The following is a 25,175-nucleotide window of genomic DNA, read 5'->3' as shown; positions in this document are numbered from 1 at the left end:
AAGGTAGGTTGATAACATTTTGGCAATATACTTACTCAGCAAGACTAACTACACATCGATGATAGAGGTTTGCTGGACAAACGGCATCTTTAATGACATGACAAGAAATATCGCTGCATCTTGTCGTTTTCTGACAGCCTTTGTTAGTCGCTACGGCCTGAGATATATTACGTGCTTTTAAAAACAGTCACGACAGAAATGAGAACACCATATCGATGGAGGTCTGTGATAAATTAAAATCTTCAATCATTGCGGAAGCTTTTCGCGTAGTTATCGAAATATCTATCGAAGTCTAAGTTAAACTCGAGTTAAGAGGTCCCAAGAATGGGTGAGACTGACTCAGACCCTGAGACTGCGAAATACACATTACGGGATTTTTCCAAAGTCTTCCGCTTCCAATAATTTGTTCTGTTTGTTACTGCGTCATCACTTTCGATTTCTTGAATTCCGGTCGACGTAGGGTGCAACACGAGAGTTTTAATATAGCCTCGGATACATCTAAAAAGAGGATGAGGGAGAATACAGGGTTATAAGCTAAGAGAAGAAAGTGTAAGGTGTATGTCTTCAATCTGATGTCAACTCAGACGACTTTCATTTCTGAATGTTGGAGGTTTAAAATTAATTTATGTAAATTTGCGTGTTACGAGGAATTTTTTTATTTTCATTAATGTGCATTTGAATCATTAAGCGTGAACAAGGAGATCATCGTTTAAAAACTCTATGATTTTGTAGGAAACTTTACTTCTGTCGTTTCTTTTATCTATTTTTACTTTTTTTGTTCTTTTTTTCACTGTCACCGCACACAAAGCAGTTTAAAACAGTCAAATAGAGAGCAGTTCGATTTTCGTCTTGGGTCACAGGTCAACGAGAGTGATTTTGTTTAAAAAGGCTTAGTGAAAAGTCGCGCTTCATCACGCTCCGCTCGTGCACCAACTCACCCGCACTAAAATTGAATAATGACCTTCTCCTGTTGTAGCTGGGTTACTGTGTCATAAGTACGATACATCACTCTCTTAATATTGAAGTGACACCTATAAAGTAAATTTTGAAAGGATGACCCCAACGTTTTTATATTCACCAACTATTACATCAATCATTTAAAAGCTTCAATAATCCCCCATCCGTCTGTGCCCGGGGGAGGGAAATTCGAAGCTTGCATGGATGGAGACTATCAATCGGAAGTGTCAATTTTCTTCTTCTTTATTTTTTTTTCCTTTCTTTTGTTTTTTCTTTTTTCGTAAATGGTGGTCAATGAGTAGAAAGTCATGGTTACTGATCTGACTTTTACAAAAAGTGTGACCATCAGAACCAGCACTTGAGTGAGGCATTTCTGGGGGGGATCCAGGGTTGGTTTGGGTGGTTCGGTCGAACCCCCTAAATTTTCCCTCAGAACGCTGGAAATCATGTTTCCAAAGACATAATTTTGAAAATCTCAGACCCCTCAGGAGGGGGACAATTCTCCGAACCCCCCTTGACTAAATCCTGGGTCCGCCCCTGCATTTAAACACAATTTTGGCCCAGGGGGGGCTGGAATTTGAACTAACCAACTCTTAAAAGTTCAAATGTCAGGAGGTTTCCTGAGGGGAGGGGGATGTTCAAACTTCCAATTTGTCGACACTTATTTGTAGTTATCAGCATGTACTTGCATATTCATGAGTCTGCTAGGTTCTCTTCCGAACTTGTGGGGTACACTCTACTCTCAAACGTCAAATCTTAGTTTTTATCGTTTTCATGTCGCAACTTCTTACCCTCTCTCAATTTTTAATAAGCGCGAATGTGTAAGTGTCAGGTCACGCAACTTTCGTTTAGCTCGATCGCTCATGGTTAGTGCTTTTCAGTTGTTAGCGTTTTTGTAATGGGGTGTGTTAAGTGTACTTGACATGTTACAACGAATAAATCTCCTCTCAAAATATCTCTGTTTAGGTTGTTAAAGAAATTGTATCCAACTACTGCGATCTCAAAAGTCAGAGCCAAACATGTCACTGCAGCCCTTTAGTGACAAGCAGCTGAATTATTTCAAGTTTGCCTCCATCGTGTTGAATGAGTTCGCGAACGCTTTGCGTCAAACGTTCAAGTCCATGTGGGACAGCACTTTTGGGCATCGGCCCGGATATCAATTGTGGGATGACTCCACAGCAGTAAGGAACTTGTTTCTCGCCAAAGAGGGTGGCAAGTCCAAAGTTCCTACACACCTCTCCTATGAAGAATGGGACTGTACAGCCCTTTTTCAGACCACCATATATGCGCAGTCCTTCGCCATGCTGGACAGCACAGGCCATAAGAGGACCCTTGGTGAGTTGTACTTGAAGCACTTTAAAATACCTCATGGAAAGTTTCATGTATCTGTGGTGAGTCCAAGTGGAAACCAAGCCGAGACGGTTACACTCGCGATTGATCAGCTTCGACTGTTAAGAAATTCACTTTGTCACTCACAAAAGTCGGAGATTGAGAAACCAACATTTGACCGATACATGCAGCTGGCTAAAGAGGCATTCAAAGCTCTTGGTATCAAAACTGACCCAATTGATGTCATCGGTAGTTTGACAGAGTCCGACTTTCCCACAACAGCAGTTCGCAATCTAGAGCATGGTATCAATCAAGAGCTTCGAGAGCGAATCAAATTTCTCGAAGGCGAGGTTTCAAGTATTGACGAATTAAAGGCGTTGACAAATGCAATAAAGGAAAAAGTTGAAGGTGGAGCAAGTAAGGAAGACCTTGCTTTATTGGAGAAGAAGATGGATGAATTCAAAGAACAAAATAATACAACCCAGAAAGGTACAATATGAATACACTTCTGTAGCTACGTTAGATTTTTTAAAGGGTTTGTTCAAGAATCGACTTGATTTCTCTCTTCACCGCTAAAATAGGGCAAAATGCGTAGTCATCATTTATTATTCATAACTAATAAAGCGGTAAATTTTAACGCCACCTCGCTTCATGAAGGGCCCTAAATTAGAGAAGAATAGACCAAAATTGACCCACTAGGCTTCGTGAAATTTACTTCACTGAGTTTTAGAAGTGCATGCTAACTTCTAAATTAGTACAAGGAATTTTGAAGATTAAAGATGTGTCTACGATTTGTATCTAAAATGAAGGACATTACATGAAGTAAAAGAATTATCCTTTCGCGACTGAAAGTTGCGGAAACCAACCTTTTGTTGACCTCAGAGTATTGCATACATTTTCATTGTTTAAAATAAACTGCTGAAAGATACAAAAATGGTATGCGAGGCTCGCTTTGTTGCGCCAGAGGTACATGGCTCGGTTGCTGAGCAACTTTCAAAAAGCACTACGATGTTTGATGAATCATATTGACAATTTAAGGTTTAATTGCGTTATTTCGACGCAATCTCATTTGATTTAAACTTCTTTAATATCATGATATCAGATTACTTACCATGATTGTCACTGTTCTTTGCCATTTTAAAGATTCAAAGGCATTGCTTCCGCCATCATGTCTTCCTCCGATGGTTCCACACTTCACTGGCCGCCAAAGAGAATGTGAAGACATCGTCGGTCACATGGCTTCCACATCCACCCGAATCGTGTCGATATGGGGCTCGCCTGGTTTCGGAAAAACTTCTGTGGCAACTGCCGTGGGACATAAACTCCAGGATAAGGAATTGTCCGTCTACTTCCACTCCTTACGAGGGCTAAACTCAAAATCTGATTTGATATCAAAGCTGTTTAGCTTTTTCAGGAGAGTTTCTACAGAAGATGAAATACCCCAGCGGCTACCAATCGACGAAGAACTTTTTCAAGTTCTCGCCAAGATTCCAGACAAGTTTGTGATGATTCTTGACAATGCTGATGAATTACTTGAAAGTGGAGCGCCAAACGTGAAAGAAGATTTCGTACAGTTTCTGAAAGACATTCTCAGTCGAACCAAGAAAGCAACTTTTGTCATTACCACAAGGGAATCTCTTGAATTTATTAATGTGCACTTTAAAGACCACCAGGCAGTGAGAATAGGGCCATTAGATGAGTCCTTCTCTCAAGCCTTAGTGAGTGAGTTACTTCCAAATGCTATTGCCGCATCTGATCGTGAAAAGGTTGCAAAAATCTGTGGGCATGTACCTCTGGCCATTAAGCTATTGTGCTCCACCATTTCTAAAGATAGCACTCAACCGAGTCAGTTTCTTGAGGAGTGGAAGGAATCTGTAGAACATAACATTCTCGAACTGGTAGACAAACCAGACTATCCTAGCGATCTGAGATTAAAATTTCTATTTGAATCATCCTTTCTAAGACTTTCAGTACAAGAGAAAGAGGCAGTGGTTTCTTTAAGCATTCTATCGGAAGATTTTAACATCTCGGTTGCCGCAGCTGTTATGGGAGTTAAAACAAACCTCGAGGCAAAGAATATGTTATATAGGCTTCAGAGGAAATCACTTCTTGAATCTGGTTCCAAACCTGATTCATTTTCCATGCATAAATTGCTTCTTTCCTTTGTTAGAGAAAGAGGAGAAGACGAAATGAAAAAAATAGTGCTGAATTCAAAAGTGCGCTTTTCTGCATTTTACGTTTCTCTTTTTGAGAAGTTGAACGCACAGTTTTTGACAGGACATTCAAAGTCAGCATTTGTTGAATTCTATGAAGAGAAGCAAAATATTATTCAGTGTCTAACCGAAAGTTGCTCGGATCCTAAGACATGTGACGCTGTTTTTGGTGTTTTAATAGAAGCAGAGATATTTCTAGATTCCCTGTTCTGGTGCGAGGGAAACGTCTTCAACCAGCTTTATGAATCAGGAATCAATCAAGCGAAAAAGCTTAGAAAAAGCGTTTTTCACAACCAGCTTCTAGTTTCCCTGGCGTTTGGTGAGGTGTGTTGGGGCACAAAAGGAAGAACGATGAAGCTGCTTTCCGACGCCGAGAAGGAGCAAATGTCATGTTCATCCTTCTCAGTGGGACATAGAGGAAAACTCTTGTGTTATAGAGGAATCTGTCAAGTGGCTTCTGAGAAAACATAGGATGGAATTCGAAACTTAGAAGAAGCCTGTTCGTTGATATCTGGCCTTGGCCACGCTGAACAGAGAATTCTCAGAGTAACTGCAATTCAAGTTCTTGCGATTTGTCATCGCTTTAAAAACCAATTTTCAGTCGCGTCGCAGTTTTATAACAAGGCGTTGCAAGAATGCAGAGCAATGGGAGACACAAGTCTTCTTATCATTCCACCAATGGCAAAAAAAGAATCGAACATTGTCGATGAAGTAATTCGAAAGCCGAAGACAGATACTCTTACTACTCTACCGCTTAGACTAGAAATTATCTGTGTAGTTCGCAGAGCAACTAAACATTTATTAGATGACTGTACCAAGCAATCAATGAAGAATGCTGTAATTCAAATGGTAGAAGAATTACAAAAGTCGATCTTTTTTAAATCATTTGGCCGTTGGAAATTGCAGCGCAATGTAAGTCATGAAATGAGGGAAGTAGATCCTAAAAAGGCAACTGAATTGTCCGCTGCAAGCATCACTTATCATAAGATAGCAATTAAGGAATGTAGGAACTTGACTTCAAAAACTAACTCAAAACGAGATGACAATCTTGGGTTACAGGTGCACCAAGAAGAACTTCTAAAGAGTTACTTGGATCATGGAAACACTCTGTGCGAAATGCAAAACTATTCCGAGGCTCATTGCTTTTATAATCGTGCACTTGACATACGAGTCAAACTGTTTGGAGAAGAACACCCAGACACGGCAAGGAGTTACGAAATACTCGGAGTAACCCAGCACAAGCTGGGCGACTTTGCTTCAGCGCTTCAGTCCAAACAGCGTGCACTTGACATCCGTGTTAAACTGTTTGGAGAAGAACATGCAGACACAGCAAGGATCTACCATTTACTCGGAGTAACACAGCATGACTTGGGCGACTTTGCTTCAGCGCTTCAGTCCAAACAGCATGCACTTGACATCCGTGTTAAACTCTTTGGAGAACATTACGCAGACACGGCTCAGAGTTACCAATCACTGGGAGTAACACAGCACAATCTGGGCGGCTTTGCCTCAGCACTTCAGTCAACACAGCGCGCACTTGACATCCGTGTTGAACTTTTGGGAGAAGAACACGCAGACACGGCTCGGAGTTACGAATCACTCGGAGTAACACAGCATGACTTGGGCGACTTTGCTTCAGCACTTCAGTCCAAACAGCATGCACTTGACATCCGTGTTAAACTCTTTGGAGAACATCACGCAGACACGGCTCAGAGTTACCAATCACTCGGAGTAACACAGCACAATCTGGGCCACTTTGCCTCAGCACTTCAGTCAACACAGCGCGCACTTGACATCCGTGTTAAACTTTTGGGAGAAGAACACGCAGACACGGCTCGGAGTTACGAATCACTCGGAGTAACACAGCATGACTTGGGCGACTTTGCATCAGCGCTTCAGTCCAAACAGCATGCACTTGACATCCGTGTTAAACTCTTTGGAGAACATCACGCAGACACGGCTCAGAGTTACCAATCACTCGGACTAACACAGCACAATCTGGGCGACTTTGCCTCAGCACTTCAGTCAACACAGCGCGCACTTGACATCTGTGTTGAACTTTTGGGAGAAGTACACCCAGACACGGCTCGGAGTTACGAATCACTCGGAGTAACACAGCATGACTTGGGCGACTTTCCATCAGCGCTTGAGTCCAAACAGCATGCACTTGACATCCGTGTTAAACTCTTTGGAGAACATCACGCAGACACGGCTCAGAGTTACCAATCACTCGGAGTAACACAGCACAATCTGGGCCACTTTGCCTCAGCACTTCAGTCCAAACAGCGCGCACTTGACATCCGTGTTAAACTTTTGGGAGAAGTACACTCAGACACGGCTCGGAGTTACGAGTCACTCGGAGTAACACAGCATGACTTGGGCGACTTTGCATCAGCGCTTGAGTCCAAACAGCATGCACTTGACATCCGTGTTAAACTCTTTGGAGAACATCACGCAGACACGGCTCAGAGTTACCAATCACTCGGAGTAACAGAGCACAATCTGGGCGACTTTGCCTCAGCACTTCAGTCAACACAGCGCGCACTTGACATCTGTGTTAAACTTTTGGGAGAAGAACACGCAGACACGGCTCAGAGTTACGAATCACTCGGAGTAACACAGCACAAACTGTGCGAATTTGCTTCAGCGCTTCAGTCCAAACAGCGTGCACTTGACATCCGTGTAAAACTGTTTGGAGAAGAACATGCAGACACAGCAAGGATCTACCATTTACTCGGAGTAACACAGCATGACTTGGGCGACTTTGCTTCAGCGCTTCAGTCCAAACAGCATGCACTTGACATCCGTGTTAAACTCTTTGGAGAACATCACGCAGACACGGCTCAGAGTTACGAATCACTCGGAGTAACACAGCATGACTTGGGCGACTTTCCTTCAGCCCTTCAGTCCAAAAAGCATGCACTTGACATCCGTGTTAAACTCTTTGGAGAATAACAACAAACATATGAAAGATATGTATGAACTGCGGTTATGAGACGTATATGTGAACGATCCTTCGCAGTAAAGTACTATTTGAGCAATAGTGAAAATCAGACCTGAAAAAATTTCAGGCCTCTACGGGATTCGAACCACTGACCTCTGCGATACTAGTGTAGCGCTCTACCAATTGAGCTAACAATTTCAGGCCTGAGTTTTTCAGGTCTGATTTTCACTATTGCTCAAATAGTGCTTTACTACGAAGGATCGTTCACATATACGTCTCATAACCGCAGTTCATACATATGTTTCATATGTTTGTTTTTGTTTGATTTATCATCTACGGGTTTATGTCGAATTAATTTGATGGCCTGCTCCCAGTTGGCTTGTTAGCTCAATTGGTAAAGCGCTACACTAGTATCGCAGAGGTCAGTGGTTCGAATCCCGTACAGGCCTGAAATTTTTTCAGGTCTGATTTTCACTATTGCTCAAATAGTGCTTTACTACGAAGGATCGTTCACATATACGTCTCATAACCGCAGTTCATACATATGTTTCATAAGTTTGTTGTTGTTTGATTTATCATCTACGGGTTTATGTCGAATTAATTTGATGGCCTGCTCCCGGTTTGCTTGTTAGCTCAATTGGTAGAGCGCTGCACTAGTATCGCAGAGGTCAGTGGTTCGAATCCCGTACAGGCCTGAAATTTTTTCAGGTCTGATTTTCACTATTGCTCAAATAGTGCTTTACTGCGAAGGATCGTTCACATATACGTCTTTGGAGAATATCACGCAGACACGGCTCAGAGTTACCAATCACTCGGAGTAACACAGCATGACTTGGGCGACTTTGCCTCAGCGCTTCAGTCCATACAGCATGCACTTAACATCCGTATTAAACTCTTTGGAGAACATCACGCAGACACGGCTCAGGGTTACGAATCACTCGGAGTAACCCAGCACAAGCTGGGCGACTTTGCTTCAGCGCTTCAGTCCAAACAGCGTGCACTTGACATCCGTGTTAAACTGTTTGGAGAAGAACATGTAGACACAGCAGGGATCTACCATTTACTCGGAGTAACACAGCATCAATTTGGCGACTTTGCTTCAGCGCTTCAGTCCATACAGCATGCACTTGACATCCGTGTTAAACTCTTTGGAGAACATCACGCAGACACGGCTCGGAGTTACCAATGACTCGGAGTAACAGAGCACAATCTGGGCGACTTTGCCTCAGCACTTCAGTCAACACAGCGCGCACTTGACATCTGTGTTAAACTTTTGGGAGAAGAACACGCAGACACGGCGAGGGGTTACGAATCACTCGGAGTAACACAGCACAAACTGGGCGAATTTGCTTCAGCGCTTCAGTCCAAACAGCGTGCACTTGACATCCGTGTAAAACTGTTTGGAGAAGAACATGCAGACACAGCAAGGATCTACCATTTACTCGGAGTAACACAGCATGACTTGGGCGACTTTGCTTCAGCGCTTCAGTCCAAACAGCATGCACTTGACACCCGTGTTAAACTCTTTGGAGAACATCACGCAGACACGGCTCAGAGTTACGAATCACTCGGAGTAACACAGCATGACTTGGGCGACTTTCCTTCAGCCCTTCAGTCCAAAAAGCATGCACTTGACATCCGTGTTAAACTCTTTGGAGAATATCACGCAGACACGGCTCAGAGTTACCAATCACTCGGAGTAACACAGCATGACTTGGGCGACTTTGCTTCAGCGCTTCAGTCCAGACAGCATGCACTTGACATCCGTGTTAAACTCTTTGGAGAACATCACGCAGACACGGCTCAGAGTTACCAATCACTCGGAGTAACACAGCACAATCTGGGTGACTTTGCCTCAGCACGTCAGTCAACACAGCGCGCATTTGACATCTGTGTTAAACTTTTGGGAGAAGAACACGCCGACACGGCGAGGAGTTACTAATCACTCGGAGTAACACAGCACAAACTGTGCGAATTTGCTTCAGCGCTTCAGTCCAAACAGCGTGCACTTGACATCCGTGTTAAACTGTTTGGAGAAGAACATGCAGACAAAGCAAGGATCTACCATTTACTCGGAGTAACACAGCATGACTTGGGCGACTTTGCTTCAGCGCTTCAGTCCAGACAGCATGCACTTGACATCCGTGTTAAACTCTTTGGAGAACATCACGCAGACACGGCTCAGAGTTACGAATCACTCGGAGTAACACAGCATGACTTGGGCGACTTTGCTTTAGCGCTTCAGTCCAAACAGCATGCACTTGACATCCGTGTTAAACTGTTTGGAGAAGAGCACCCGAACACAGTGAGGAGTTACGAATCACTCGGAGAAACACAGCACGAGCTGGGCGACTTTGCTTCTGCGCTTCAGTCCAAGCAGCATGCACTTGACATCCGTACTAAACTGATGGGAGAACAACATGCAGACACGCTGAGGGGTTACGAGCCATTCGGAGTAACACAGTACAATTTGGGGAACTATGCTTTGGCGCTTCAGTCCAAACAGCATGCGCTTGACATCCGAATTAATGTTTTCCATTGTCAGAGATCACGGAAATTTTGCGTTGGCGGGAACGAGATGGTGGACAGAGTGAGCAGGAAACGAAAACAGATTGACTACAAGGCACTTCATGAGTCCTCTACAGCGGATATATATGAAATGAATGGAAAGAAAAGATATCGGCCTAAATTAAAAGACTGCTCACGAAGTAGAAAAGCGGCAAAGTAAGTACTTAATGCCTCTTTTAAAGTTGCTGTTCTAAAGCTTGTGTTTGGCCAACTGTTTCATTTCCTATGTGTTTTTTCATAGGAGATAGAGTACCTTATCAAGTGGAAAGGACGGCCCACGTCGACAAGTTCCTGGGAGCCTGCCCTTCATCTATCTAAAGAGCTCATCGGTTGAGAAGAATTATTACCAAATTATGTTAAAGAGATATCAAATGAAATCCATAAGACTTCTAAGCATTTTTAGTCGTTCTTTTCCTTCAAATGCAAGAAAAAGCCAATACCTGACAAGGTAACTTACATTAGTGTGTCATTTTCTGATGATCGCGGGGCGGGCAGAAGCCTTTAATGACTTTCTCAAATCTATTCACAAGGATCATTCAAACTGTGTAATTGATCTGAACGCGCCAATTCTTCCGGGCGTTACTGAACAATTATCTCATGTCACAGTGTTATTTGATGAAGTTGTGGTCATCCTTCGTTCATTGGACACTAAAAAGGCAATCGGATGTGATAAGCTGCCCACCATCGTGTTGAAAGAATGTGCTTACTCCCTTGCTCTATCTATAACGGCGATTATTAATTTTAGTTTGAACAAGGGCTTTCAGTTATCAGGTTGGATAAAAGCAAGTGTTCCTCCAATTTTTGAAAAAGGGAAAAGAGAGTTTGTTGATGACCCCCTAGTCTCCTGGTGTTACTCCAAACAACAAAAGTAACAATTAGTTAAAAATGTGCAAAGAAGAGCTACACGCTTTATACTAAAAAATAGTAATAACTTTTCTTACAAGGATCGCTGAATCAAACTGAAGTTGTTGCCGCTTAATTACTAGCTTGAATATATCGACTTAGTTTACTTTTTTTAATGTGTTTATGGTCAAATTGATCTAATTCGTTTATTTAATTACTATTTTTCCCTTGTTGCGAGTCAGACGCGTCAAGCGTGCTCAGTGCTGAACTTAAAGATTAATAAAAATGATCGTACATCAACATTTTGGGATTTCTATTTTAATAGGATAGCAAATTTGTGGAAAAATATACCTAATGGTATTTGGCTGAGTCTACTGACTCTTTTATTTCAAGAGACTTTTCAACGTTTTAAATGGCGATAACTTTCAGTACCTTTAAAATAATTTGTCTTAAATGTCGCCGAGTTAATACCCTTGTTGGGTGCACTTGTTAAGCGGCCTATTACTAAATACTTAGTTAATATTTTAAGAGAGGGTTGGTTTGGAGCTTAAACCTAGTAAGGGACTTAGGTCCTGTTGTTTTTGCTCCGGTACTGCTTTGTATAAATCCTTAAATGAATAAATAAATAAATAAATAAATACCGCAACAACATGCATAATTTTTTATTTTGCCAAAACGTATTGATAGTTTCAAAAAGCTGAAGTAAATATAGCGCCTTCAGAACAAGTCAGACCTTCCAGTTGACTTCCAATATTTATGATACCATGTTTTGTTAATAGAAATAATTTATAAAAAGCTGCAAAATTTATAACCCGTTTCAGTGTTAAGAATGTGTTCAATGGTTTGTTTCTGTTCTATTAAATCTGTTTCTCTGAATTTCTCCTTAACTTTATAAAAAGCCTCCAAAACCCTCAGAAAGTGAAATAGCTCCAGTATCTGATGGCTTTTTGTGTGGCTGTCAAGTCACTTTAAAATCAACTGCTGTCAAAGTGCAGCACACTTGCACATTTAAACTATACAACGATATCTTTTTAACAACAAAGGAATCTTATCAAGGGACTCTAAATACACCTTGCTTAGTTTCAAGAATTTTAACAATTATCTCTACCCTATCATTGGTATAGTTTGGATGCTCATGGCTAGAGAAAGGCTGTTGATTTTCCTTTAAAGATGAAAACTCATTTTAAAACTCACAAAGCAGCATTTCATTGTGCAAGCAGGAAAACTTATTGAGGCATCAAAAATGCTCCATAAGATGGTATCTCTCACAATATGCATGTAAGTAAAGAATATTTATCCACCTGATTTTTGGCTCATTAACAATTTTTTTAGCAATGAAGCATTGATATTTGATTGATAGAGAGACATGTTAAGAAGGATATAACGTTTTTTAATTTTTACACTTAGATATATTGTAAGACATAATGCAGCGTAATTGTTATCATTAATATTAAATGATGTTTTTATATGAAAATAGATGTGCTTTCTTCGTTTATTTTGCCTTTATTTCCTAGCCAGGACTCCTGCTTCTCTTTTTAGCCTGCCTTGGATACGGTATCCTGTCTCTCAACTAACTCTGATCCATGATCTGGAAGCTGTGGCATTTGACAAAATCAATGGTGGACATTGTCATGCCGTATCTTTAATAATGGGTGTGCGTGAGGTATATTTACTGCCAAAGCAATTTGAAAGATAGAAATTCTTTGTTTTTTCTGTACGATTAATGTGCATCTGTGAAAGAGATTTCCCATTCATAGCTTCTCTATATGTACCTTGAAATGATATCCGACAGTTTGATGACGTATGGGTTTGTCATATTTTATGCGAAGTAAGGTAATCTGCTTTTCTTAAATCAAATTTACAAGGGTGTAAATCTAGACTTTCTGTAAGGAGTACCGATTCCTCGATGTTACGACGCGCGTCTTATGTCAACCTTCGATGAGCAGTTCTGTCACACCTCTACTTTTTTCAGCAAGCTGTGAATTCTGCGCCTTCATCCATGGCGTATTTACCTGAATAAGCCAGGTTAAAAAGTTTGTTTTGGAAAAAAAAATGGTAGCCCATCGTAAAGAAATTTTGCGCAGGACTAAAGTGGTTCTTCGACCTCCATACACACTCACATTGGTCAGTTTGCAGACGGATGTGCAAGCAGGGAAAAAGGACACAATTATGTTAAATTAAACAACATGCACTTGACATCCGTGTTGAACTGTTTGGGAAGGAACACCCAGAAACAGTTAAGTGTTACTATCAAGCACAATCGGCAACCCGTTCTCAACCGCTTCTAGCTCTTAGCGACCATTTTGGTAGTAACACTTTTCTTTCTGTCAAACACTGTTTCAAAATACCCTCCCTTCAGCAATAACATCTCGAATTCCCTGAGCGACCGCAATGGTTTTTTTTTTCTATTACTATTTCAAGTGATTTAACAAAGCGGAAAGCATTAAGAAGTACGGCGTTTTTGTAGGGGAACTTGATATTTGTTTTTCTGAGGCAGACGAAGATTCCTTGAATTCACTGCCTCATATCTTTGACTTGTATCGGTCAAACTCAAAACGTTTTCTGGAGTATATCGTTCCGAGGTAGAGAACTGATATAAGTTCTGTATGGAAGCGATCCTCGCAGTCTTAAACCCTACTTATGTAGTTGTGGAATTAAGGCTTAAAAAAAATTAAGGCCCACACGGGATTTGAACCCATGACCTCTGCGATACCGGTGTAATGCTCTGCCAAATGAGCTAACAAGCCAACTGGGAGCTGGTCATTATGTTGTTGACTTATATCACTTCGACGGGTTTAGCAAGAACCAAATGAATAACAACATATATTCACATTTCATTGTTTGATATAAGTTTTTATTACCTCCATTTTGGAATCACTGGTGGTCCCTGTAATCTGATTGGCTCAAATTGGTGCGACTTATTCCCAAATTGCAGCATTTTTTGCTCTAAATCGCATCATTTTACGCTTGACTGAGTTTTTGACACATGACGTCAAGGTCTTTCTGTTTTGCACACAAAATACGATGTAAAAGCGTTTCATTCCGCTTTTTATTTAAAAACCGGCTTAGAACTGCATCAGTAAAATACTTGAATTGACCAAGTCCTGTATTTGGGCGATTTCAAAATGGATGTAATAAAGTGGTAATTGAACCTCGTGTCGTGCAATTTTGGTCTGAAATCATACTTGTGATTTCAAATCGAACGAGCGCTGCGCGCTCGTTCCATTTTGAAATCACGCGTATAATTTCAGCCCAAATTGCACTCCACTCAGTTCAATTACCATTATTTATCAGATGCAAGAGGAAGAAAGTCCTTTAAACATACGGCCAGAGGTATAATTGATTGATTAGAGTTATCAGGATAAACTTGAGCTAAGGGGAAGTATTATAATGAATTCGAGTTAACGGGAAGTTCGAGTTAGCAGATAGTAAAGTACTGGAAAAATATGGTCAATGATCTTATTCGAGTTACTGGGGGATTTGAGTAAACGGCTGTCCTTACCGGATGTGAAAAGTTACGAAAAGAAAGGAAATTTCCCTTGATCTATGACAAACACATTTGTCAAGAACAATAGATTACTTCGTTAAGAATAATGTGTAAGCAAACTGGAGTTGCATTCCCAACATTGAGAGCCAGTTCAGGATGAATTTTCTGGTTATGGTTGCGGGTTTCGTGACAAATTATTCACATAATCAGTCTCATCGCGCACCGCCTAGACTCTTAACTTGACAGCCGGTTTAAATTGAATTTCAGGGTAGGTAAACATCAGTTTTCTATCTACTGACTAAACAAAACTAACCGCCATTTAAGGAAGGTCTATGATAATTTGGTTTGTTACTCAAACAGCATCTTTGCTAAACACTACAAGAAATATCGGTACATTATGTACTCGTCAGATCGATGATCGGCCTTCTTAGTCCCTAGGACCTGAGATGTTATTTGCTTATCTAAAGCCTTTAGCTGCCAAGAATTTGTTGTATTTATTACTGCGTCATCACTTTTGATTTCTTGAATTCCAATGTACTCTCAACCACATAAGTATCAAAATGGCTTGGAGTATATCTAAGAAGACGATAAATGGAAATATGGTGTCCGTTAGTGAAAAAAAAAAGCGAAGTGCACACCTTCAGTATTTGATTTCAATACAAAAGAGTTTCATCCCTGAATACTAGGAGTGTTAAAGTTAATTTATGTAGATTTTGTCGTAGAGCCATTTTCCGCTTCGATTTTTTCGGGATTAATGGCAATCATTGTGCGTGCGTAACACGTATTATTATTATCAGCAGTAAAAACTATCTGTATGCCATACAGTTAAGAGGAACACCGGGCGCCAAGGCGTAGCCTGTGCTCCGGCAAGTGATACTAGAATTAAAAGGTAATGTCCGATTAAAAAGTAAGGTTAAAATATGTATATGTATGTATATAATAAACTAAACCAAATTACGCTAAAACAGGCTAAATGTTCAAAGTTCTAGAGCAGGAGATATACCGAAGCACGGGTAATACGATGTCTAATGTATCGTAACCTTAAAAGTACGTGCAATGTTCAGTGTGACGGATAGGCATGCCCTTTGCATCTTCTTGAGGACATCTCTGTTACGCCTCCCAACTAACTCCTTCAACGCTACCTCCACTTCTGAAGTAATACCAGAAGTAATAATAATAATAATATTATTATTATTATTATTATTATTATTTTTATTATTGCAATCGTCTAGTGTTAACGAAGGGAATGTTCCATGAGAACTATACAATTTTCGTCTGTTTTCTAGGTCTTCTAGTTCGGGGTACCTCATGGACATCACCTGAGATTAGAAATTGCGTACTATCGAGTAATTTAAATAGTCATCTGAATAGAAGGGAAATTACCCTTGCAAGGGCGCATCTGTTTCCAATATCACTAGAGTCTGACTCTTTTTTTGACTGATGATGTATAACTTAATTTGAGCTGCTTTTCTAACATTGACAACCAGTTTAAGGATGAATTTGAAGTTCAAGTTATCCACTTTGTGCATGGTTTATAGACCCTGAGATAATCAGCCTCATTGAGGTAGGTCAGTACTTTTGTAGATAACTGTTTTCCATCAACTTAGCTTAAATACAAGACTAACCCCATATCGATGAAGTACATCTTGCTGTTTTCTGATCGATGTTCATTTGTGATTCACTGGATGCTGGAATAAACTTTGTGTTCCAACAGTCCTAACAGAATAAAAGGAGGAGGAAATATTTAAACCATATACCATGACACTATCAGTCATTTTTAAACTTTTCGAATAGTTACCGAAATATCTTTCGAAGTTTCTGCTAAACTGAAGTCAGGTGGTCCCAAGAATTTGCAAGACTGACTACGCAAAGCACATTACGGGAATTTTTCCAAAGTCCTTAGCTCCCAAGAATTTGTTGTGTTTGTTGCTATCTTTCGATTCTTAAACTCCGACATACGGTGCAACACGAGAGTTTCAATATAGCCTTAGATACATCTAAAAGGAGGATGAAGAAAATAAAAGGTTAAAAAGAGAAGAAAATGTGAGGTGTACATCTTCAATGTGATCGGTGTTAATGTTACTATATGTAAATTTTGCGTCATCCGAGGACTATTTTTTATTTGTGTCGTTTCTTTTAATTTTTTTAAATTCTTTTTTCTCTTTTTTTTTTCACGGTTGTCGCACACAAAGCAGTTTGAAATAGCCAAGTGGAAAGCAGTTCTATTTTTGTCTTGGTTCACAGGTTTCCGACAGTGATTTTGTTTAAAACGCTCTAATGAGAAGTCGCGCGTGAAGTCCTTTGGTTCATCACGCTCCGCGCGTGCACCATCTCTCCCAATCCTGCACCAAAATTGAACGCTAGCCACCTCCTGTTGTAGCTGGGTTACTGTGTCATAAGTAGGATGCATTACTCACTTGATAGCAAAAATTATTACACCTATAAAACACATTTTCAACGGATGAACCCTTAAAGTTTTTATCACTAGTGTTCCTGCATTTATATAGAGGCCTTAATCATTGCGCCGATCAATTCGGAGCTTCAACTACCCCCCGTCCAACTTCTGTGTCCGGGAGGAGGAGTTTGAACCTTGTCCGGGTGAGGAGTTTGAATCAGAAGAGTCAAAATTTTTTTTTTTCAATGAATAGTAACTCACGGTCGCTGATCTGCCTTTTACAAAAGTGTGACCAATTGAAATGCGACACTTGGGTGGAGGTCTTGAAACACAATTTTGGCCGGGGGGGGGGGAGGGAAGAAAGCTGGAATTCAAACGAATAAATCTTCAAAAGCTCGAAGTCAGGAGGTTTCCAAGGGGGAGAATGTTAAAGCTTCCAATTGATCGACGCATAATCGTGGTTATCAGCATGTACTTGCATACTCATGAGTCTGCTAGGTCCGATTCCTAATGGCTGGTGCTTTTGTAGGTGTCAACGTTTTTGTAATTGAGTGTTTTGAAGTGTATTGGACATGTTCCACTGAATAAATTATCCTTAAAAAAATTTGTTTAGGTTGTTGAAGACATTGTTGAAGACCGTTGCGATCTCAAAAGTCAGAGCCAAACATGTCACTGCAGCCCTTTAGTGACAAGCAGCTGAATTATTTCAAGTTTGCCTCCATCGTGTTGAATGAGTTCGCGAACGCTTTGCGTCAAACGTTCAAGTCCATGTGTGACAACACTTTTGGGCATCGGCCCGGATATCAATCATGGGATGACTCCACAGCAGTAAGGAACTCGTTTCTCACCGAGGAGGGTGGTAAAACCAAAGTTCCCACACACCTCTTCTATCAAGAATGGGACTGTACAGCCCTTTTTCAGGCCACCATATATGCGAAGTCCTTCGCTATGCCAGGAGGCACAGGTCATAAGAAGACCCTTGGTGAGTTGTACTTGAAGCACCGTAAAATACCTCATGGAAACTTTCATACGTCTGTAGTGAATCCAAGTGGAGACCAGAAAGAAACGTTTGCACTCGCGATTGATCAGCTTCGATTATTAAGAAATTCGCTTTGTCATTCAGAAAAGTCAGAGATTGATAAACTAACTTTTGACCAATACATGCAGCTGGCTAAAGAAGCATTCAAAGTTCTTGGTGTCAAGACTGATCCAGTTGATGCCATTGCTGGTTTGATAGAGTCCGACTTTCCCACGAAAGAGGTTCGCAATTTGGAGCAAGGTATCATTCAGGAGCTTCGAGTGCTAAACGACTTTCTCAAAGGCGAGAGTATCAACGAATTAATAGCAGTGAAGGAAAAAGTTGACGGTAGAGCAAGTAAGGAAGACATTGCTTGTTGGAGCGAAAGATTGATGACTTAACACTAGAAATTACTCAGAACCAGAGAGGTATTAAATTACAGCTCTTCTGTGGCTATATTAGAAATTTAAGACAGTTTGCTACATAATGTACTTTATTGCTATCCCCCCAGCTAAAAGATACAGGCAGAAATCGCTTCTTAGCCTTTTTCGAGACTAAAATAGGTAAGTTAGCCGTTGGAGAACTGTCCCCTTAAATAGACCAATAATTCAACTATTAGATCCGCCATTTTGTGAAAAATTAACAATTTAATAACCTTGTCGCACACGCAATTCTCGACGAGCAATTCACAAACAGCTGCCGCTCCGGTAGTCGCGAAAAAGATCATTATGCATGCATTTGATCTATCATGTTGACAATTTCAGATTAAACTCAATGCAATTGGCATTTGATTTACAGTCCTTTATTATTAAACAGAGTACTCATCATGATTGTCACTGTTCTTTGCAATTTTAAAGATTTAACAGTATTACTTCCTCCATCGTGTCTTTCTCCGATGGTTCCCCATTTCGCTGGCCGCCAAAGAGAGTGTGAAGAGATCATCGATCACCTGAGTTCCACATCCACCCGAATCGTGTCGATATGGGGCTCACCCGGTTTTGGAAAAACTTCTGTGGCAACTGCTGTGGGACATAAACTCCAGGCTAACGAATCACCCGTCTACTTCTTCTCCTTACGTGGGGTTAAACTCCAAAACTGATCTAATATCAAAGCTTTTTTAGCTTTTTCAGAAGAACTACAAGAGATGACCTACCTCAGCTGCTGCCGATAGACGAAGATCTTTTCAAAGGTCTCACTGAGATTTCGGATGAGTTTGTGATGATTCATGACAATGCTGATGACTTACTCGAAAGTGGAGCACCGAACGTGACGGAAAATTTTATACAGTTTCTTCAAGACATACTCAGTCGATCCAAGAAGGCAACTATTGTTATTACCACGAGGGAATCGCTTGAATTCATGAACGTGCATTTTGAAGGCCACCGTGCAGTGAGAATAGGGTCATTAGATGAGTCCTTCTCTCAAGCGTTAGTGAGTGAGTTACTTTCAAACACTATTACCACATCTGATCGTGAAGAAATTGCAAAAATCTGAGGGCGTGTACCGCTGGCCATTAAGCTGTTGTGCTCCACCATTTCTGAAGACAACACTCAACCGAGTCAGTTTCTAGAGGAGTGGAAATAATCTGTAGAAAAAAACATTGTGGATCTGTTGGATAATCCAGACTATCCTAGCAATCTGAGACTAAACTTTTTATTCAAATCGTCTTTTGTAAGACTTTCAGCGCAGGAGAAAGAGGCGCTGGTGTCTGTGAGTATTCTATCAAAGGATTTTAACCTCTCGGTAGCTGCAGCTGTCATGGGTATTAAAACAAGCCTCGAGGCCAAGAAGATCTTACACAGGCTTCGGAAGAAATCGCTTAACGACTCTGGTTCCAAACCTGATTCATTTTCGATGCATACGTTGCTTCTGTCATTTGTTAGAGAAAGAGGAGAAGATGAAATGAAAGAAACGATGCTGAATTCAAAAGTGCGCTTTTCTGCATTTTACGTTTCCTTGTTTGAAAAAATGAACGAACAGTTCTTGACAGGACAGTCAATGTCAGCATTTTTTGAGTTCTATGAAGAGAAGCAAGATATAATTCAAAGTCTAACAGAAAGTTGTTCAGATCCTAAGACATGTGACGCTGCTTTTGGTGTTTTGATAAAAGCAGAGATATCTCTAGATTCCCTTTTCTGGTGCGACGGAGAAGTCGTGGACAAAATTTACGAATCAGCAATCGATGTGGCAAAGAAGCTTGGAAAAAGCGCTGTTTACAAACAGCCACTGCTTTCCATGGCTTTTGGTGAAGTGTGCTGGGGCACAAAAGGAAGAACGATGAAGCTGCTACCGGGAGTTGGGGACGAGCAAATGTCATGTTCATCTCTCTCGGCAGAGTATAAAAGAAAACTCTTTTGTTACAGAGGCATCTGTCAAGTGTCTTCTAAGAAAACAGAGGAAGGAATACGAAGCTTAGAAGAAGCTCTTTCGTTGATGTCTGGCAATGCTGAAGAGAGAATTCTCCGAGCAACTGCATTTGAGGTTCTTGCCATTTGTCATCGCTTCAAAAAACAATATTCAATTGCATCACAGTTTTATAAGAAGGCGCTGCAAGAATGTGGAGCATTTGTAGATACGAGTCTTCTTATCATTCCTCCAATGGAAAACAAAGAAGTTAACATTGTCGAAGAAGAAATTTAAACACGAAAACTAGATACTCATATCACTCACCCGCTTATATTAGAAAAAATTTGTGTCGTTGGCTCAGCAACAAATCATTTTTTTGATAAATATACCGAGAACTCAGTGACCAATTCTGTAATCCAAATAGCAACAGAATTACGGAAACCGACATTACAGAGATCACACGGCCTTTGGAAACTTCAGCGCAACGTCAGAACCCAAGGAAGCAACTAAATTGTCTGCTGCAAGCATCAGTTATCATAAGATGGCCATTACGGAATATAAAAACATGTCATTAGAGACTCACTCGAAACTTCATGAGAATCTTGGGTTACACGTGCATCAAGAAGAGCTTCTAACAGCATGGTCCAAGTAACATTCTAAAATTTTACTTGGACCATGGAAATTATCTGTGCACGATGCGGAAATATTCTGAGGCCCAGAGATTTTATAATCATGGGCTTAATATGCAAGTTAAACTGTTGGGAGAAGAGCACCCAGACACAGTTCAGGGTTACAATTCACTCGGAGAAACTCAGCACAAGTTTGGCGACTTTGCTTCAGCACTTCAGTCCAAACAGCGCGGACTTGACATCCTTCTTAAACTGTTTGGAGAGGAACACCCACGCACAGCAAGGAGTTACGAATCCCTCGCTGCAACACAGCAGGAGCTGGGCGACTTTGCTCTAGCACTTCAGTCCAAAAGCGCGGACTTGCCACCCGAGTTAAACTGTTTGGAGAAGAACACTCAGACACAGCGAGGAGTTACGAGTCACTCGGAGTAACACAGCACAAGCTGGGCGCCTTTGCTTCAGCGCTTCAATCAACACAACACGGACTTGTCATCCGAGTTAAACTGTTTGGAAAAGAACACCCAGACACAGCTGAGAGTTACGAATCCCTCGCCGCAACAAAGCACGAGTTGGGCGACTTTGCTTCAGCGCTTTAATCAATACAGCGTGGACTTGACATTCGAGTTAAACTCTTTGGAGAAGAATACCCAGACACAGCGAAGAGTTACCAATCCCTCGCTGCAACACAGCACGAGCTGGGCGACTTTGCTTCAGCACTTCAGTCAACACAGCGACATCCGAGTTAAATTGTTTGGAGAAAAACACCCAGACACAGCGAGGAGTTACAAATCACTCGGAGTAACACAGCACGAGTTGGGCGACTTTGTTTCAGCGCTTCAGTCCAAAAAGCGCGAACTTGACATCCGAGTTAAACTATCTGGAGAAGAACACCCAGACACAGCTAGGAGTTACGAGTCACTCGGAGTAACACAGCACTCGTTGGGCAACTTTGCTTCAGCGCTTCAGTCCAAACAGCGGGGACTTAACATCCGAGTTAAACTGTTTGGGGATCAAGAACACCCAGACACAGCTCAGAGTTACGAAGCACTCGGAATAACACAGCACGAGTTGGGCGACTGTCGTTCAGCGTTTGAATTAACACAGCTTGGACTTGACATCCTCAAATCAAAATTATGCAATTTTTTCTCCCCTTCAAATATTTATTTATAATGGATAACTTGAAGGTTGCTTTGCGAGTATTGCGAAAGTTGTGAGTTAAAAAGTTTTTAAAATGTGCCGGAAAAGTTAAAAGTTAATTGATTGGTTTAGAAGACATTCTTTTGACTTTTGGCATGAGAAGAAAGTGATAATTGGTGGATCCAACCAGGATTTGTCATTCATATTGATCTTGCCTTATGCAACGATCTTCTTCTGTAGCGAAGATAGTCGCTTAATTTTATGGAGTTAATTGTATGTCTTACAAACTGGTTAGTCAGTCAGTCAGTCGGTCATTTAAGGTAATTTGGTTTTATTGAGTTGATAGGTCACAGTGTCACCATAAAGAGTTTCAAAGCTGACGTTTCGAGCGTCAGCCAAAGCGAATGTCGCTCAGTAAGTCAGAGTCGATCGGTCAGTCAGTCAGTCCGTCAGTCAGTCAGTCCGTCCGTCCGTCATTCAGTTAGTCAGTAAGCCCGTCACTCAATCAGTTTGCCCGTCACTCCCACAAAATTTATGCAAACAAGAATCTGGTTTGTAAAAGAAAAATTTAAGAAATTTTTAAATCAAAGTTAATTTGATATCAAGTATTCTTGCTGTTGATTTAATTTACATTTTTAGGTTTTTCACTTTCTCTAAAACACCGTGAATTACTAGTTTTTGGAGTTGATTGACAACTTGGTTCTAACAGCCTGCAGGCCACCTCTTACTCGTTTTCAGCGTTCACGCATGCACAGACATTTGACCTCTGTCTTAGTAGCTGTTAGAGCAGTAAAAGATTTCACAGACACTAGCTGAGTAGAAAATCAGTGTGGACTACCTTCACTACAGACCACCTTTTATCTACTACAGGTGTACGAACGTAATTACACTTTTTATGAAGTGGCTTGAAAATACGTTTCCTTTGTAATATTTGAGCACAATCTAAACAGAAAGAGACGTCTAAAAAGTTAAAATAATCATAATTACAAGAATACATCAGCTTTTTTAACAAATAAGTTAATCAGTTATCAATCCAGGCCAGTTACTGTTAATAAAAGCCAATTGCTGCAACAAGGCTGTACACCATTTATTGTTATACTGTTTTATAGATCTTTTATTTATAATGTTATTCGTCGGTCGAGAAGATCAGTTTCGGACAAAGCCATCTACATCCTCCAGGGGCTGAGCAAAGAATGGGGCATATGGCCTGAAAGGCATCACCTCCATGAGGAATGAGAAGTTGTTGCCAAGACCTGCATCAAAAGAATAACAAAAAAACACCACTTCATTATCAGTCCCTCCTCATGAACGAGACACGGTGATGTTATTTGTGAGAAGTTTACAGTTCATAAGCATCTGCTGAATTATTCCAAGATCAAAAAATCAACTCTCCACACTCTGTCCCACATTTCTTACAATTTCAGCTCTGAGAATTTGGTGGTCAATGAAACAAAAGTCCCTGTGTTAGTATTTTGCTTTCTTCTCACCTCTTCTTAAGAGCTGCTATAGAAGGTTTTTTTTTTTACTTTAAGGTGGCTCGTACCGGTTTTCATCTTTTTAATGGTTTGTAACTTCGAAAGAATACAACAGAAAGATTGACTAAGGCCAGTTGAACACTTTTACGGGGTTGAATTACATAATCATTGGTTATCCAAAAATAAGTGTCATTTAGTCACTAGCAGTTTCCATGGCAACGCTTTCATAGGCTTATTCAGACGCATTTTTTAGCTTGTGGCTTAAATAATTGGAAAACTAACCCGGTGACCCCCTGATTTTTTTCAGTGATTGCTTTTGGCACTTGAAAAGGAAAATACACAAAGATTTTTAAAAAATTCTACGGAGCGGAATTTCAGAAAATCTACAAAAAGGGCAATTTTCACACATCGCAAGTTACTTTCCGTAGAATTTTCTAGCTTTTTTTTCTGATGATTCCTTTCGACGTTATTATCATATTGGAACAATAAAAAGAAGGGGTCACCGGACTTGTTTTCATGCAATAGCTTTCGTGAGTTTAGCAATTTCCACGCGCGTTCTCGCGCATTTAAAAATCTGGATTCTATAAGATCGACATTTGCTCATGATCTGTTTTAGCTACCGCTGACAATTGCGTGTGCTCGCGCGAGCACCTACGATCTGAAGTTAACAGACGTTTACTGCTAAGAAAATCATTAAACAGCCGTCAAAGACAGCCTCCCGAGCTCATCTTAAAAATCCTACACATGAATTCTGGCTATATCATATTACTTCCTTGAAGTTTCAAAGTCTTCTTCCACTTCATGTAGATTATCCTTCACTTGAGTTCTTCTTTTTTCGCCGTCACAAGATTTCATATCGGTTGAATATTTCTTTTAAATGTGAAGTGAAGCAACCTTTACCTCTCCGAAAATCGTCTTCGTTATCTTAGTTTCCATCTCCTGCATTCAAAGTGGCCACTCAACACATTAAATACAAGCTCAAAGGTAAACTTCTCACAAAAGTAGAAATTTCCACGCGCCGCCATCTTTGTTTTGAATTTTCATCTTTTGATCTCGCGCTTCTTTTGCACGTTTCTCTCGCGCGCGTCACGCAAGAGTAACCTGTTTCCCACGCGAGGAAACTGGTACGAGCCACCTTGATTAAGGGGAAATTCTTTTGGTCACTTAAAGGAGAGTAAGGGTTATATTGGCTGGCAGTGTCTCATATAGAATTACAACTCTGTTACCAAAACTTCCCTAACAGCCTAATAGGTGATTGATAAATTCTTGCTGATGCATAAAGTGACTTTATAGGCTGTAACTGGATGGTAAACCATTGTTTCGTTCAAATTAAAGCTCAGAAAAGTCATGGGAGGGGGGGGGGGAAAGAAGTCTGACAAAGAAAGACAAATCTAACTCTTTCAGGTGCAACTGAAAAAGACCAATAACGAATTTCTCCCTAAAATATCAATGTAATTTTGGGCACAGAGGTGATGAAAATGAATATAAATATCAACCAGAGGATACTGATCTTCAGTGTAAAAATGTAAGGGTATCTCAATTCTAGAGGGACAAGGAACCTTTAACCCAACTGTTTTCCCAGTGCAAACATGTCCACACAGTACAAAAGTATGTGTAGCAGCAGGTTCAGTTCTTTTCCAAGAGTCAGTGGCACATAACTGCATACCTGATAAAGCAGTGGAAATTATTCATGTCATATGACACCAGCTAGCTTAAAAGTAAAATGGATGCCTTTAGTGTCAAATCTTTTCCACTGTGGTAAGCCAGTCAGTAGATAGGATAACCTCCCCCCCCCCCCACCACCCCCCCCCCCCACTCCAAGAGGCAGTATTCC

General features: G+C 40.8%; 1 protein-coding gene and 1 long non-coding RNA gene across 2 annotated transcripts; one reads left to right on the top strand and one right to left on the bottom strand.

Annotated features, from left to right (window-relative positions):
• The first annotated feature begins 1,915 nt into the window (after positions 1 to 1,915).
• Positions 1,916 to 22,450, top strand: LOC111346297 (uncharacterized). Its single transcript, XM_088762814.1, is given in 5 exon segments — positions 1,916 to 2,775; positions 3,430 to 7,440; positions 8,211 to 9,983; positions 21,102 to 21,346; positions 21,465 to 22,450. Coding segments are annotated over 5 exon segments (7,263 nt in total). The 5' UTR covers positions 1,916 to 1,976; the 3' UTR covers positions 21,900 to 22,450.
• A 464-nt stretch (positions 22,451 to 22,914) lies between these two features.
• On the bottom strand, positions 22,915 to 24,996 carry LOC148727855 (uncharacterized). The gene is made up of 2 exons (XR_016002370.1): positions 24,242 to 24,996; positions 22,915 to 23,119 (listed from the first exon to the last, which is right to left on the bottom strand). It is a non-coding gene; the product is annotated as an uncharacterized LOC148727855 (long non-coding RNA).
• Between the last annotated feature and the right edge of the window lie 179 nt (positions 24,997 to 25,175).

This window comes from Stylophora pistillata, chromosome 6, assembly GCF_964205215.1.
Source record: "Stylophora pistillata chromosome 6, jaStyPist1.2, whole genome shotgun sequence".
NCBI lineage: Eukaryota > Metazoa > Cnidaria > Anthozoa > Scleractinia > Pocilloporidae > Stylophora > Stylophora pistillata.
The sequence above is the reverse complement of the archived record's forward strand: the minus strand, read 5'-3'. Positions and strand labels throughout refer to the sequence as shown.